General features: G+C 42.4%; 1 protein-coding gene across 1 annotated transcript in view; it reads left to right on the forward strand.

The window, feature by feature from the left end:
- Positions 1-14,156, forward strand: part of ptpn9a (protein tyrosine phosphatase non-receptor type 9a) — a 250,823-nt gene that overhangs the window by 181,370 nt on the left and 55,297 nt on the right. Inside the window, exons 6-7 of the mRNA XM_041178621.1 lie at positions 1,633-1,743; positions 13,474-13,793. Of these exons, the coding sequence (XP_041034555.1) occupies positions 1,633-1,743; positions 13,474-13,793 (431 nt within the window). The remainder of the gene's footprint in view (positions 1-1,632; positions 1,744-13,473; positions 13,794-14,156) is intronic.

Here is a 14,156-nt window from a genome sequence, read left to right on the forward strand (position 1 = left end):
TGACTAAAGGTTTAGTGAAAGAGTTGTGTATACAGAGGATTTTAAGGGAGCTGAAGGGATGCAGAGAAGAAATTTCTCGAGCATAGAGGCTGGAGTGACTGAAGGCAGAGGTGAAGAGAAAAAGGATTACATAAGAGATTCGAGTCAGAGGTGTGAGGGGGCTTGGGGAGAGCATTGCAGCGCTGGGGGTGGTTACAAGATGGGGAAGGGCAGAGGCTATGAAGAATTTGATAAAGAAACTGAAGTGTAAGTTAAATGTTTTTTGACTGCTGTGTTGATTCTCTGCTGATGAATTGAAGCTGGTTAATGGAAATGTCCAGGGTCTGCAAATGGGATGAGTTGTGATTAAATCTGTTTCATTATTCCAATGGGAGTTGATCAGTGCATAAGAATGTTCAAGGATGAGGATGGAGAATGCTTGAGTTATAAAATCTGCTGCTTTGGGTTTAGAAAACTTCTGTTGTACGTTTCAAGGAATTTTCATTCGCGCATCACTTCTGTGCGGATGATGTAGGACCGTGCCCCTATCCTCCTCATACGATGACTCCATTAAAAGACGTCTGCTAAGCCTAACAATGTACTGAATAGCTGTCTTGCTGTGGTTTTGAGTTAGTATTACACATGCAATTAACCTTTAATTTCTTTGGAATGATTCTCCAATAATGAGCAAGTGTCTTTCTTGGGGTGTTAGTGCCACAGTGCAGTTCACACCTGGCTTGTTCCACGCTTGATCTCTTTCCTTTTCCGTTCTGAACCTCCCAACCTGTCATTGGTTCAGAAACAAATGTAAATACAGTACATTGAAGTGTGTAGCTCTTGTACTCATCTCTTAAGTTGCCTCAAAGTCCTTACGGTGAAATACACAGTGCAGTCATGTGGCTATCTAGGTTAATTAATGTGTGTTTCAGCTGCAAACAACATGTGGTTTACCTGAAGTTAATATTTCATTCAGTGGAGGGTGCAACATCATAACACCTTGCCTATGCTTTTATCTTCTAAATGAGGGCTTCACAACTCTGGTAATTAAAGGGAAAAGCTCCATAATTGTCTAATGCAACTAATTCTTTTCCCCTCTATACCTCCTCCCAAATAATGATCAAATAAGGTGGCCTGTCAGGTGTGTTACTGTTATAAGATCAGGCTGCAGATTGGTGCTGATACATACTCACAATCTGCTTACCTCTCTTCACACCACCATGTTAGTGCTGTGTAATAATGACATTTGTCCATTTGAGATTTTATTTTGATGAGTAGGTCTGTTTTTTGATTTAATCACGTTTTACTCACTGCCCACTAAGGAAAATTATTTTTCTTTTTTCTCTCTCCTGATTCTCGTCATTCTCTCTTCTTTCCTTCCTCTAGCTTTCATTCTGGCAACAGAAATTATACTGGAGTCATACTTCCATATCTATCTAGCTGTGTAGGTGGGGTCCTGTCATGTGTACTCACCTGTTCCTATCTTGATAAACTGCTTTGTTTCCCCAAAATAAATAAATTCCTAGATCTGGTAAAGCTTTGTTATTTTACCTTGGAAGCAACATCCTTTTAGATCAGTCAAATGGTCAGTAAGTTATTTTCTGCCAATGTTTAAGTTATAATACAATACAGTAATATCTATCTTTCTGTTTTCAGGGAGCCTTTCCTGCTCGTTTGAAGAAAGTGTTCATTGTCGGTGCACCTGTATGGTTTCGATTCCCATATTCCGTTCTAAGCTTAATTCTTAAAGAAAAACTACGGGAAAGAGTAAGTCCTGTGCAAGCTTTTCAGTAATGTTGTCACCTAAATTAGAACATGTACTTTTAAATACTTTGTTCTGCTGCGCCACAATGCAACACTTTTATGTGTGGGTGATATGTCAGTCTAATAAACTGTATCCCAGATTCATGACTGAGCTAGCTGCAAAAGCTGGTAGGTCAGAAGTGATGAGAGTGTGCAAAATGTCAACTATACATCTGTTTGTCCCTTAAAAATCTGTGCCCTCCTGCAGTGGGATATTGTCAACTCTCTTATGCTACAGATTAACCCCGATATTGCTCTGTGCACACTTCAGGAGAACCACAGTTATTAATTGGAGCAATGGTCTACTCTATGCCATGGTCCACTATCTACCATATCGGAGCAATACAGCCGATCTACAGAACTGTAACTTGAGCAGCACATGAAATGATCCTGGTTATGTTAGAAGTTGCTGTGGCTGCAACTGGGAGGATTTTGTATTAATGCACAGTTTACACAGAATTCCAGCCATGCACATCACTCCTTCTTGATAGATTTTCTAGAGAGCACCTTGATCTTGGAATTGAGCTCCTTGTATTCAAATGTTCAGTACAGATTTAACAGTCATTTGCCAAACTAGGGTTGTCAAAGTACAGAATAATTGGGCAGTCAGAGTCTGCCACTTCCATCGTGGTTTCCACTACAATTCATCCAATTCTTTTCTTGATACCTAAAATTGCAGAGCACTGCGAAATGTAGAAAGTACTTGTACCTTTTCAACTAGAATAAGAAATTTTAATGAAGTATATTTTTGTAGCTTCTAAAAATTGGTTCCAACTGCTAGTTTATAAATTTGTCATCGTGAACTCATACCACTGCATGTTTTCATTGAAATAATTACGCAAAAATGTTAAAAATGGTTTACTCTTGGTTATTGATGAGTCCCTCATAAATGATTGCTGAAAATTACGACATGTGAACGGGATGGAGATGCAATAAATTGGTTGGACAATGGAAGATGATTTTGATAACTGCGACAAGTGATTCTTTCCTCTGGCCCGACAGATATTCGTCAGTTAACTGATAGTGGATGTGGCAAATGGATTTTAATAATTAAGACATAATGCTTTCTGGAAGGATGATATATTAAAAATGGGAAAAATTTCTTTATGCACAAGTTGCTAAATGGAATACATCCTTGTACGTGTTTGGTGCTGCTGTATAATATGGGAAAAATTCCTTAACCCTGAGGCTTTCTTGGAATATGGATTGCTTTGACAAAGAGTGTTGTTGAGGCAGAGACTATTGCCTCTTTTAAGAGAAAATTAATTAATATTTGAAGCAGAGAAAGAGAGAGGGCAGTGTAGGGATTGGAACTAGTTTTGCATTATTTGAATGAAGAAATGTTACAGACGGGCTGGAATGAATCAATGGTTTTTCTAGCTCCAGAATCTGTCCTTCCCAAAGGACTGAAATGACTGGGGAAGTGTTCAGATGGGGTGTCAATGGATCCTTGGGCCAATGTGCTGATATGATAAAATGCGGGAAGTCAGTTCCTGTTGCATTGAGCGAAGTTGGGAAGATATGGTTGAAATACCTTAAAATAGAAATATATTAGCAGCTGTGAGTTCTTGCAAAAGATAGATGTGATAAGATGCAGTGAGAAAAATCTAGCAATACCTTTTGGTAAAAATTCTTCAGTCAATATCCAGTCAAGAATGCCTGATCAGATAATAGGATCACAAGAAACAGGAGCATTGTGGCTGATCAGATTGTGACCTTAATTCCACTTTCCTGCCTGCCCCTCATAGCCTTCAACTCCCTTGTTGATCAAAAATCTAACTCAGTCGTGAACATGTTCAGTGACCCAACCTCCATTGTTCTTTGGAGATGAGAATCCCAAAGATTAAACCCTGTAAGAGAAGAAATTTTTCCTCATCTCAGTCTTAAATTGGAGACCCCACTGCAATCCCTACTTCTAGATTTCCTCACAAGAGGAAACATTCTCTCAGCACCTACCCTGTTAACTCCCCTCAGGACCTGATGTGTTTCAATAAGATCATCTAACGCCAGTTAGTATCGGCCCAACCTACACAACCTTTCACAGAATCACAGAATTTTAACGGCACAGAAGGCGGCCATTTGGCCCTTTGTGTCTGCACCAGCTCTCCAAATGAGCATTATGACTTAGTGCCATTGCCCTGCCTTTTCCCCATACCCCTGCACATTATTTCTATTCAAATAATCATTAATGCCCTCTTGAATGCCTCGATTGAATCTATGCACTCTTATTCTTGATCCTTTTACGAGCGGGAACAGCTTCTCGCTATCTACTCTGTCCAGCCCCCTCATGATTTTGAACATCTCTATCAAATCTCGTCTTAGCCTTCTTCTCTACAAGGAGAACAGTCCCAACCTCACCAATCTATCCTCATAGTTGAAGTTTCTCATCCAACCATTCTTGTAAATCTCTTCTGCACTCTCTCCAATGTGTTCACTTCCTTCCTATACAGTGGTACCCAGAACTGTACACAACACTCCAGCTGAGACCTAAGGAGTGTCTTACATAAATTCAGCATAACCTCCTTGCTGTTGTACTCAATGCCCCTTTTATTAAAGCCCAAGGTACTATATGCATTATTAACTGCTGTCTTCAGCTGTCCTGCCACCTTCACTGATTTATGCACATATCCACCCAGGTCTTTCTACCACCCCTTCAGAATTTCACCACTCGTTTTATATTGTCTGTCCATGTTCTTCCTACCAAAATGCATAAGAAATAAATACATATCTTTCCTCATAAGACAACCCTTTCATGCCAGCAATCAGCTGAGTGAACCTTCTCTGAACTGCTTCCAATGCAAGCATGTCCCTCCCAAACTGTACAAAGTACTCTAGGTGTGGCCTCACCAATAGCCTGTACAATTGTAGCAAGACTTTTATACGCCATACATTTTATACATGCAATTATAGTCAACATTCTATTTGCCTTCCTAATTACTTACTGTGCCTGCATGCTAACATTTTGTGATTCATGTACAGGCACACACCGATCTCTGTTCCGCAGCATTCTGCAGTCCCCCTCCATTTAAATAACATTCTACTTTACTGTTCTTCCTGACAAAGTGGACAACCTCACATTTTCCCACATTATATTCCATCTGCCAAATTTTTATGCATTCACTTAACTCATCTGTATCCCTTTGCAGACCCTTTGTATCCTTTTCACAACTTGCTTTCCTGCCTATCTTTTGTATTGTCAGCAAATTTGGCTCCAATACAGTTGGTCCCTTCATTCAAGTCATTAGTATTGTAGATAATTGAGGCCTCAGCACTGATCCCCAGGGCATTGTACTAGTTACAGTTTGCTAACCTGAAAATGAATCATTTATCACAACTCTGTTCCCTGTTAGTTAGCCCACCCCTTAGCCAAGCTAATGACCCCCAACACCATGAGCTCTTGTGTAGAGATGGATTTTGATCACAGTGTACATTTGCTTCAGATTGGCAAAAGGGCAGGGTGGACAGTATGTTTCTTTAATAATAATTGGCGCTGTTATGATCCCAGCTGATGTTACTACTGGACAAGCCAGATCTCAGGGTGGAACCCGGCTTGATAGATCCTAACTTTTATTTTTTGTTTAGATACGTGGAGAGTGGCTATTGCAGAGTCATAGGAGTCAGCTGATGAACTTTTAACAGAAGAATAAACATTTTATTAAACAGGAAAAAATGAACTATATTACAATACTCCCTCAACCACAACTATACCTTTACAGATATATGAAATTTGTAAGGAAAACACACATTACAAAAGCTATCTTATATTCTCTTGTTCACAGTAAGTACATAGTCCATGTAAACCAAATGATGACCGGTGGTCAGACACACCACACTCTAAAACCAAATGATAGATGCCACCCTAAACGGATGCAATGGATCCCTCTTCAGCTCCCCCCAGACGCTTGTCACACCATGAGCCAACTGGCCTCACTGAACTCCGTCTTTCACACGAGGGCTTCCAATCCCACTCTCCAAGAGCTCGCTTTGGAATCTTCTCCTAAACAACACTTTCTTTCATACGCCTTCCACAAGGGTCCACCTCCAGGGCTTTGAACACTCCTTCCGATGTTCCTGTCCCCTGGGTCACCACATGCATTCAAACTTTCTCCCATGCACTCTCACTGATTCAGCCATGCCAACAGAACACTGCTGCTTCACATGCCCATAGTAAAGAGTTACAGACCTTCAACTGTCTCTTTGGGCTTTCTGACTTCTCACAAATCGTTTTTGGTTTAAATCTGCTTCTGCAGTTTTTCTCCGCTTGAAGCTTGGAGCCTTCCTCTCTGCTCCTTACTTTCCCTTGCGCAGAGCAGAATCTTTTCCAGAATTCTATCCTTGTCCTTTGACTAGACTGTCCTCTTGGGACCTTTCCTGTTCCACCCCCCTGGATTTTGGAACTTTCTTCTTTAGTTTCTAGAACCTGCTTCTGCTGGCAACTGCACCCAACTGAACTCAAACTGCTTTTCTTTAGTTTTCTCTGCCTTTGTGTGCACAGTGGGTGGGGTGGGTGTAGTGGTGGTGGTGGTGGTGTCAGTGGTGGCGGTGGTGGTTGAGGGGTGGGGGGGGGGCGCTCTCTCTAAAAATCTCATTAGAAATGCATGTATACAAACAGAGCTTTAGACCTGCTGTCTCCACTCAAAAATGAAACTAGACCCCAGGTTTCACCTTTTAACCGAAAAATAGAAAAAAATATAAATTGAACTTGAACTTAAAGATATACCTTATTCCTAACACATCCAAATACACATATAAAGTACTTAAACTATCTCTATTTCCTAACAGTGTCCTTAAAACTTTGAAGGTTTGTCTCTATGTCTAATTTGGCTGTTGGAATGAACCCTATTTTTGTCAAATAAAAATGTTAATTTGGGACAAAATTAGCAGTCACTTGGACAAATGTTGATCAATTTAGAAAAGCCAGCATGGATTTGTTACAGGCAAAAAGTGTTTAGCTAATTTGATTGAGTTTTTTGATGAAGTAACAGAGATGGTTGATGTGGTGTCCATGGACTTCCATAAGACATTTGATAAAGTGTAGCATAAACAGACTTGAGAACAAAGTTAGAGCCCATGGAATAAAAGGGACAGTGGCAGCATGGATATGAATTTAGCTGAGTGGCAGGAAACAGTGTAGAAGTGAACAGTTGTTTTTCAGATTGGAGGAAGGTATACATTGGGGCTCCCCGGGGGTCGGTGTTAGGACCCCTGCTTTTCCTGATGTATTTTAATGACCTAGACTTGAGTGTACAGGATACAATTTCAAAATTTGCAGATGACACTTGGAAGCATTGTGAGCTGTGAGGAAGATAGTGTAGAATTTTGAAAGGACACAGGTTGGTGGAATGAATGGACAAGTGGCAGACAAAATTTAATATAGAGAAGTGATTCATTTTGGTAGGAAGAATGAGGTGACGAAATTATAAAATAAAAGAGTACAATTCTAAAGTGGGTGCAGGAGCAGAGGAACCTGGAGTTACATGTGTACACGTCATTGAAGTTGGCAGGGCAGGTTGAGAAACCAGTTAATAAGCCATACAGGATCCGGGGCTTTATAAATAGGGGCATAGAGTACAAAAGCAAGAAAGTTATGCTAAACCCATGTAAAACACTGATTTGCACTCAACTGGAGTCCAGTTCTGGGCACCATACTTTAAGAAGAATGTGAATGTGTTAGAAAAAGTTCATGAGAATGGCTCTGGGGATGAGGAACTTAAGTTAGATGGATAGATTGGAGAAGCTGGGGCTGTGGCCCTTGGAGAAGAAGGTCATAGGCTAGACTATCTCCCCCATTGTAGTAGATAATTATGTTTCTGCTGCGTGAGCAGAATTGTCTCAGCTGGACACAAAACAGGAAGTGAGGGAGTCTGTATTTTTAATAAAACAAGCACCACTTTCCTGTTATTTCAATAAATTCTAAATGCCATGTGGCCTTTTACACACTTGAGACACTGACTTGTGATTGAATGAAGGTGATGCCAAAGAGAAGCAAAAAGCAAAATAATTGCAGATGCTGGAAATCGGAAACAAAAATAGAAGATGCTAATCAGCCGATCAGGCTGTGGGATCGGAATCCCATGCAACTGGACTGTATAAAATGTGTTGGAAGGACCATTGCTCTTAAGTGGCAATGGCAGGAATCCGGGTCTGGTATGGACTGAACTGGAAGTTTAGACCTGTGTGTGGTCCTAGAACCTCCAAACACCTATAAATGCAACTGAACTAGTAGTGCCCAGAAGGAGGCCCCTACCAACGGTCCCAAAGAGAAGGGTTTAAGTGCCCTACAATGACATCCGGACCTAGGAATGGGTTAATGCTGATCCTGATGGGGAAGATGGTGTACCATAATGTACATTGAGGTAGCATTTGTTGTCCTCAATTTGATGGTGCCCAGCAGAGAAGGAGAAGTTATGAGAAATTGTTAAAGGAGATGTCCTGACAATTCTATGATCTAGATTACAGGGTCAAAATTCGAGAGGATGTATATGAAAGAGGGAGTTGGTCAATGACGCAGCCATGGTATTTAATACAGGGACATCACTGATCAATAGCTTAGATAATGCCCAACTCCAACTGCAGGTCAATACCTTGTGGGATCAACTAAAGAAAATACTAGGGGTAGGTAACGAAATTGAAAGCAAGAGTTACGAGAAAATCAAGTCATGACAATCCACCCGAGGGAAATAATAGCTGAACTGGAGAGTCATGCCCAGACTATAAACGGACTCGTAAAAGAGGACCGGAACACATTGGACCGGGCCACCCAGAACGATGCATGTGTTGTGTATGGTGCATGGTTGCTGAGTGAGGGGTGCAGTAATTTGGAGGATTTGAGGCAATGTCGCACACCATCGTGGGTCGACAACAGACACTTAAGGGCCATGAGCACCCATGACAACCTCTTAAACCCGTGCCAGCTGCGGTTAGCCTCTGAGGCGTACCCAGTCCCAATTGACTGTGGTCAGTATAACCAGACTGTAATTGGGGGTGGTTCTCAGGATGCCAGTGATGGGCCAGTGACAACAGCTGGCGCCAGTACACCACATAGAATATTGGGGTCACCTGAAATGGGGTACTTGTGCAGCAGCAAATGGCCCCTTCGTATGTGGTCAAATGGGGGAGCTCCATGTCCGGCATGGATTTAAAGGGGTGCACATGTAGTGTTGTGCCCGAACCATCTGAACAAATTCCACCGACTGGTGTGTGGGTTTGCATTGGGAATTACATGACCCAACAACTGCACTATGGAGGTCCAGGACCATGTTCGACCTTGGGTGGCGTATGAGGGCAATGGGACATACTGTGTTACCACCAGTTTAGGCTAAACAATGCCCCATTCAGGACCCGACCTTCTGTTTCAAGCCCCCTATTTCACAGGAGAGGATAATCCCCACCTGGGATCATACCTTGGTGAACCTCTGTAGGCAGTGCCCTCCCGAATCTCCAAGAATACGTAACCCACAGGCGCAGGGGATGATATCGGGGAAATAGCCTCCCCACCTTGGTGGGATATTGATTTTAATATTGAAATCCCTTCCTGGATTCGAGTTGCCTCACATGTGGTAGTGATGGTACAAATGTTGATGATATTGTATATGTTAAAATTATCATGCAAATTAAAACACAAAACCATAAGACAAAACCTAGGAGAGTGGTGTAGCTGGAGACCGGTAACGATCTCTAATGTCTAGACAGTGATGTAGCTGAGGCTTGCAAGTCCCTCCACACGGTAGAAGATTTTCATCAGAGGTGATACCTCTCATATTTGAGATATTAAAGGGGGGAGATGTGGGATCAGAATCCCCTGCAACTGGACTGTATAAAATGTGATGGAAAATCCCATAAACCCCCACAGACACAAATACTGTGAACAAAAGCCCAGCCTCAAAACAAAATACACTGGGGCAGGGATTAATCTCAGACAATCCAACATCACACCAGAACTGATACTATTAAAAGGATTGGAATTTAAGACATCATCACAACAGTGAACACAGGATAACCACCATTGAGTAATCTAATTAAGAAATGAAGGAGGCCATTGTCACAACCAAATGGCCCCAGACAACATCCATTCACTCCTGTCACAGAAGGAGAGAAACCTTTCACATAAAGATCAGCTTTGGAGCCAGAGATACCTCACCTTGGTGAGATTCATTGTTTTCAGTTGTGGAAACAACATCAGCACTGAGATAAAAGCAAAAAAACTGCGGATGCTGGAAATCGAAAACAAAAACAAAAATACCTGGAAAAACTCAGCAAGTCTGGCAGCATCTGTGGAAGGGAGCACAGTTAACGTTTCGAGTCTGCATGACTCTTCAACAGAATTAAGGAAAAATAGAAAAGGGGTGAAATGTAAGCTGGTTTGGGCGGGGAGTTGGGACAAGAGAGCTGGATAGAGGGTCAGTGAAAGGCGGAGATAACGAAAAGATGTCACAGACAAAAGAACAAAGAGGTGTTGAAGGTGGTGATATTATCTAAAGAATGTGCTAATTAAGGGTAGAAAGCAGGATAAGCAAGATACAGATAGTTCGGGTGGGGTGGGGTGAAGGAATCGACAAAGGCTAAAAGGTAGAGATAAAACAATGGATGGAAATACATTTAAAAATAATGGAAATAGGTGGGAAAAGAAAAATCTACATAAATTATTGGAAAAAACAAAAAGGAGGGGGGAAAAATCAGAAAGGGGGTGGGGATGGAGGAGAGAGTTCATGATCTAAAATTGTTGAACTCAATATTCAGTCCAGAAGGCTGTAAAGTGCCGAGTCAGAAGATGAGGTGCTGTTCCTCCACTTTGCATTGAGCTTCACTGGAACAATGCAGCAGGTCAAGGACGGACATGTGGGCATGAGAGCAGGGTGGAGTGTTGAAATGGCAAGCGACATGGAGGTAATGCTTGCGGACAGACCGACGGTGTTCTGCAAAGCGATCACCCAGTCTGTGTTTGGTCTCTCCAATGTAGAGGAAACCGCATTGGGAGCAACAAATGCAGTAGACTAAATTGAGGGAAGTACAGGTGAAATGCTGCTTCACTTGAAATGAGTGTTTGGGCCCTTGGACGGTGAGGAGAGGGGAAGTAAAGGGACAGGTGTTGCATCTTCTGCGGTTGCATGGGAAGGTGCCGTGGGAGGACGTTGACGTGTAGGAGATGATGGATGAGTGGACCAGGTGTCACGGAGGGAATGATCCCTATGGAATGCTGCCGGGGGGGCGGTGAAGGGAAGATGTGTTTGGTGGTGTCATCGTGCTGGAGTTGGCGGAAATGGCGGAGGATGATCCTTGACTAAGTCTGTCTGGAACAGACTTGAAGGATCAAAGAAAGTGCTAAGCACTAACTTTAGCAGGATGGCCTCAGGAAATGTGTTCATGATATTTTGATAAGAATCATCATAAAAAGGACAAGAGCGAAGGGTTTGGCACTGCAGTCAGAAGAAGGGTCGAGTTTGATGCCTTGACTCAGGCCTAAGTCAACACCGGACAGACCAGCTGTGTTGGGATTGTAAGTGTTTTCAGCCATATGGTGATACTGGCCTGAAGGTTTGGGGCTGTACTCAAGAAGGAGGGTGAGGAAGGGTTGTGAACCTACAGTTCTTACCAGAAGGACAAATCTTGTGTAGGATTGTAAGTTATCAGCCAAATATGAGGGGATTAGGGCTAACTTAAGACTTAGTAACTTAAGAGTAACGACCAAATCCAGAGAGTTTGGGTCTGAACTAAGTATGGTTGGGGCAGAAATGTGGGGTTTTGCGTGTGGTTTTTCCAGTAAAGGATTTTCCTAATAAGTCGTGGTGACTTTGTGTGTTTTGGTTGGGAGCCAAGGTCGAATCGTTAAGGGATTTAAATCCGATGAACTAACGGAGGTGTCATGTCATTTAAACCAGATTAGAGTTTTATGTTAGGACATTAGGACATTTATTTCTAATAAACAGCAAGTTTGTAGTTGAGCTGAACCCTGTGTCAGTGCAGTTTTGTTCTCTGTAATATCCTAAAGTCCAAGAGCCATTGAAGGAGGGGAATAGGAACGGGAGCCGCTTACAGGCAGCATCTGTGGGAACAAGAGGAGTTACAGTTTTGGCCCTGTCGTCCTTTGTCAGAAGGTTTCTGAATACAGTGGTATGCAATATTTTTTTGAAACATAATGTTCCCAGTTTTAGTAGTGGGTAAGAGTTCATAAACAGTCAGTTCCATGCTCTGAATCCATGTGTCACAGTGCTATTTTGTGCCACAAGTTGAGCGCATTCACTTGGTTGACTGGCTGAGTGGATTTAGTAGAGGTCACTTTGTTGTCTGATAGTAAGTCCTGTGGAAAGTGCTTCTGTGCAGGCTGTCAGCTGTGTGGAAGTTAGGTCATTGGTACAGCTATTGAAAGTGCACTCCAATCAACATCACTTTGCAGTAGTCCAGCATAGGTCTGAAACACTGAATGCTGCTCTTCCCTATTTACTGTCCTATGCTGCTGGTTCCTGTTGGAGAGCTATTTATTTTTCATAACTTTGGTCTGAACCCAAGGAAGGTGGGGTGACAGCTCTTGGGAAATTCACACCTATGTATTAGAGCTGTCACTCCACTATAACGTGAGCTTCGCAGGAGGAGTTTGTGTAAGAACTGGTTAGTCATACGAAATCAGACATAGGGGGAATCTGCAAATTCAGTGGATATCGGATAAATGCTTTCTCTACTTCAATCCTTGTTGTAGTAGAGATTTCTTGGGTATTTATAGAAATTGATGTTTCTCCACTCTCCTTGCCTGAGGGTAGGTTGCTTTCTGAAAATGTTTTTACTGCAGTGGGGAACACATCTGAGACTAGGATCTCACTGGGGGGATTGGGCAGTCATTTCCAGCCCTCACCCCACCTCCCTGAAGTTATTTGCTCCCAAACTAGGTGTGCGATCCTGTAGCATGGATCATCCTATGACAACCCTGGCCAGGTGACCATTATTCCTTATCTTTGACAATGAGTGTTAGCAATCCCTTTGACCAGAGGGGGCATCATGGGTGTCTTAGCCACCACCTACATAGAGTCACGCATGCACACCTTGCTAAGTTATTGAAACAGCCTTCAAGCATTTTAATAATCTTAAGCTAAAATCTACCATAACATTGGGAGCCTGTGGATTGTGCATATATCTGATCATGAACAACCCTCCAGAGACAGCTGCTGCCCGGTGACTGTTTTTGCAGCTGGTGCAGCCCCCATCATTTAAAACATCCTCATTCAAAATGAGCAATCGTGTACATTCATCAAAAAGCAATAACCTATTCGTCGTTTGCATTGCCTCAGTGTAAAGGTTGCCGATTACAACATAAGTACGGAATTTATTTTGAGTAGGAACTGCCAATGAATTCTAGAAATTGTATACTATCACTTATGCAGACCGGAAAGTTTTGTTCCACAACACTCCAGCGGGAGGAACAAATGTTACAAACATCCTTTAAGGGAAAGCATCTCCAGTATCGAATTAATTGGAATCTTCTATGAAAAACTGGCAGCATGTACATTTTATGCTCGGCATGGCTAGGAGAACTAAGAGGCCTTAATGAAAGTACCTCTTACTCAGCTGGCAGAGTACAGTAAATCCTAACTTCTTCTGGTCTGCAGATGTCATGTACGTTACACCAGGACATCACATATAGTGGGCAAATTACGCTCTTCCAAGTGCACTTGCTATAATCTGTCTTTTGTGTGTATGTTGCAGGTGCAGATGGTGAAGACGCATGAGTTGAAACAATACCTGCCCAGGGACTGCCTGCCAGAGCATTTAGGTGGGGTGCTGAAACTGGACCATTCCAGCTGGAACAAACAGTTTTTAACCTCACCAAATGGACACAGTGACTCGTTGGACGAGCTCATCACTGGCTTCCCGCGTGATGAAGTGTCCATACACGTGCCAGGACTGGAAGGAATGACGGTGGAAGAACTGTTGGACCACGTCAACACCGTTCAGAAAAGGGGAATCTACGAGGAATATGAGGACATCCGACGGGAGACACCGCCAGGCACATTCAACTGCTCATTGTTAGTTCAGTGTTCATTTGCATGTAAACCCAAAAAGAACAAGTTAAAAGGGTTAACTTGTGAGGACAAGTTGCTTATATGAGGCCTGTATTCCCTTCAGTATAGAAGATTAAAAGATGGTCAGGTTGAGGTGTTCAAGATGATTAATAGATTAGATAGAGAGAGAAAGAGAGAGAGGGGGGGCGGTGGAGAAACTTTCCACTGGTGGGAGTCCAAAACAAGGGAACATAACCCTAAAATTAGAGTTGGGCTGTTCAGGGCTGATGTCAGGAAGCACTTTTACACAAAGGGTAGCAGAAATCTGCGTTCTATAAAAACAAGTTATTGAAACTAGGTCAATTAAAATTTAAAAACCCGAGATTG

The sequence above is a fragment of the Carcharodon carcharias genome, chromosome 32 (assembly GCF_017639515.1).
Source record: "Carcharodon carcharias isolate sCarCar2 chromosome 32, sCarCar2.pri, whole genome shotgun sequence".
NCBI lineage: Eukaryota > Metazoa > Chordata > Chondrichthyes > Lamniformes > Lamnidae > Carcharodon > Carcharodon carcharias.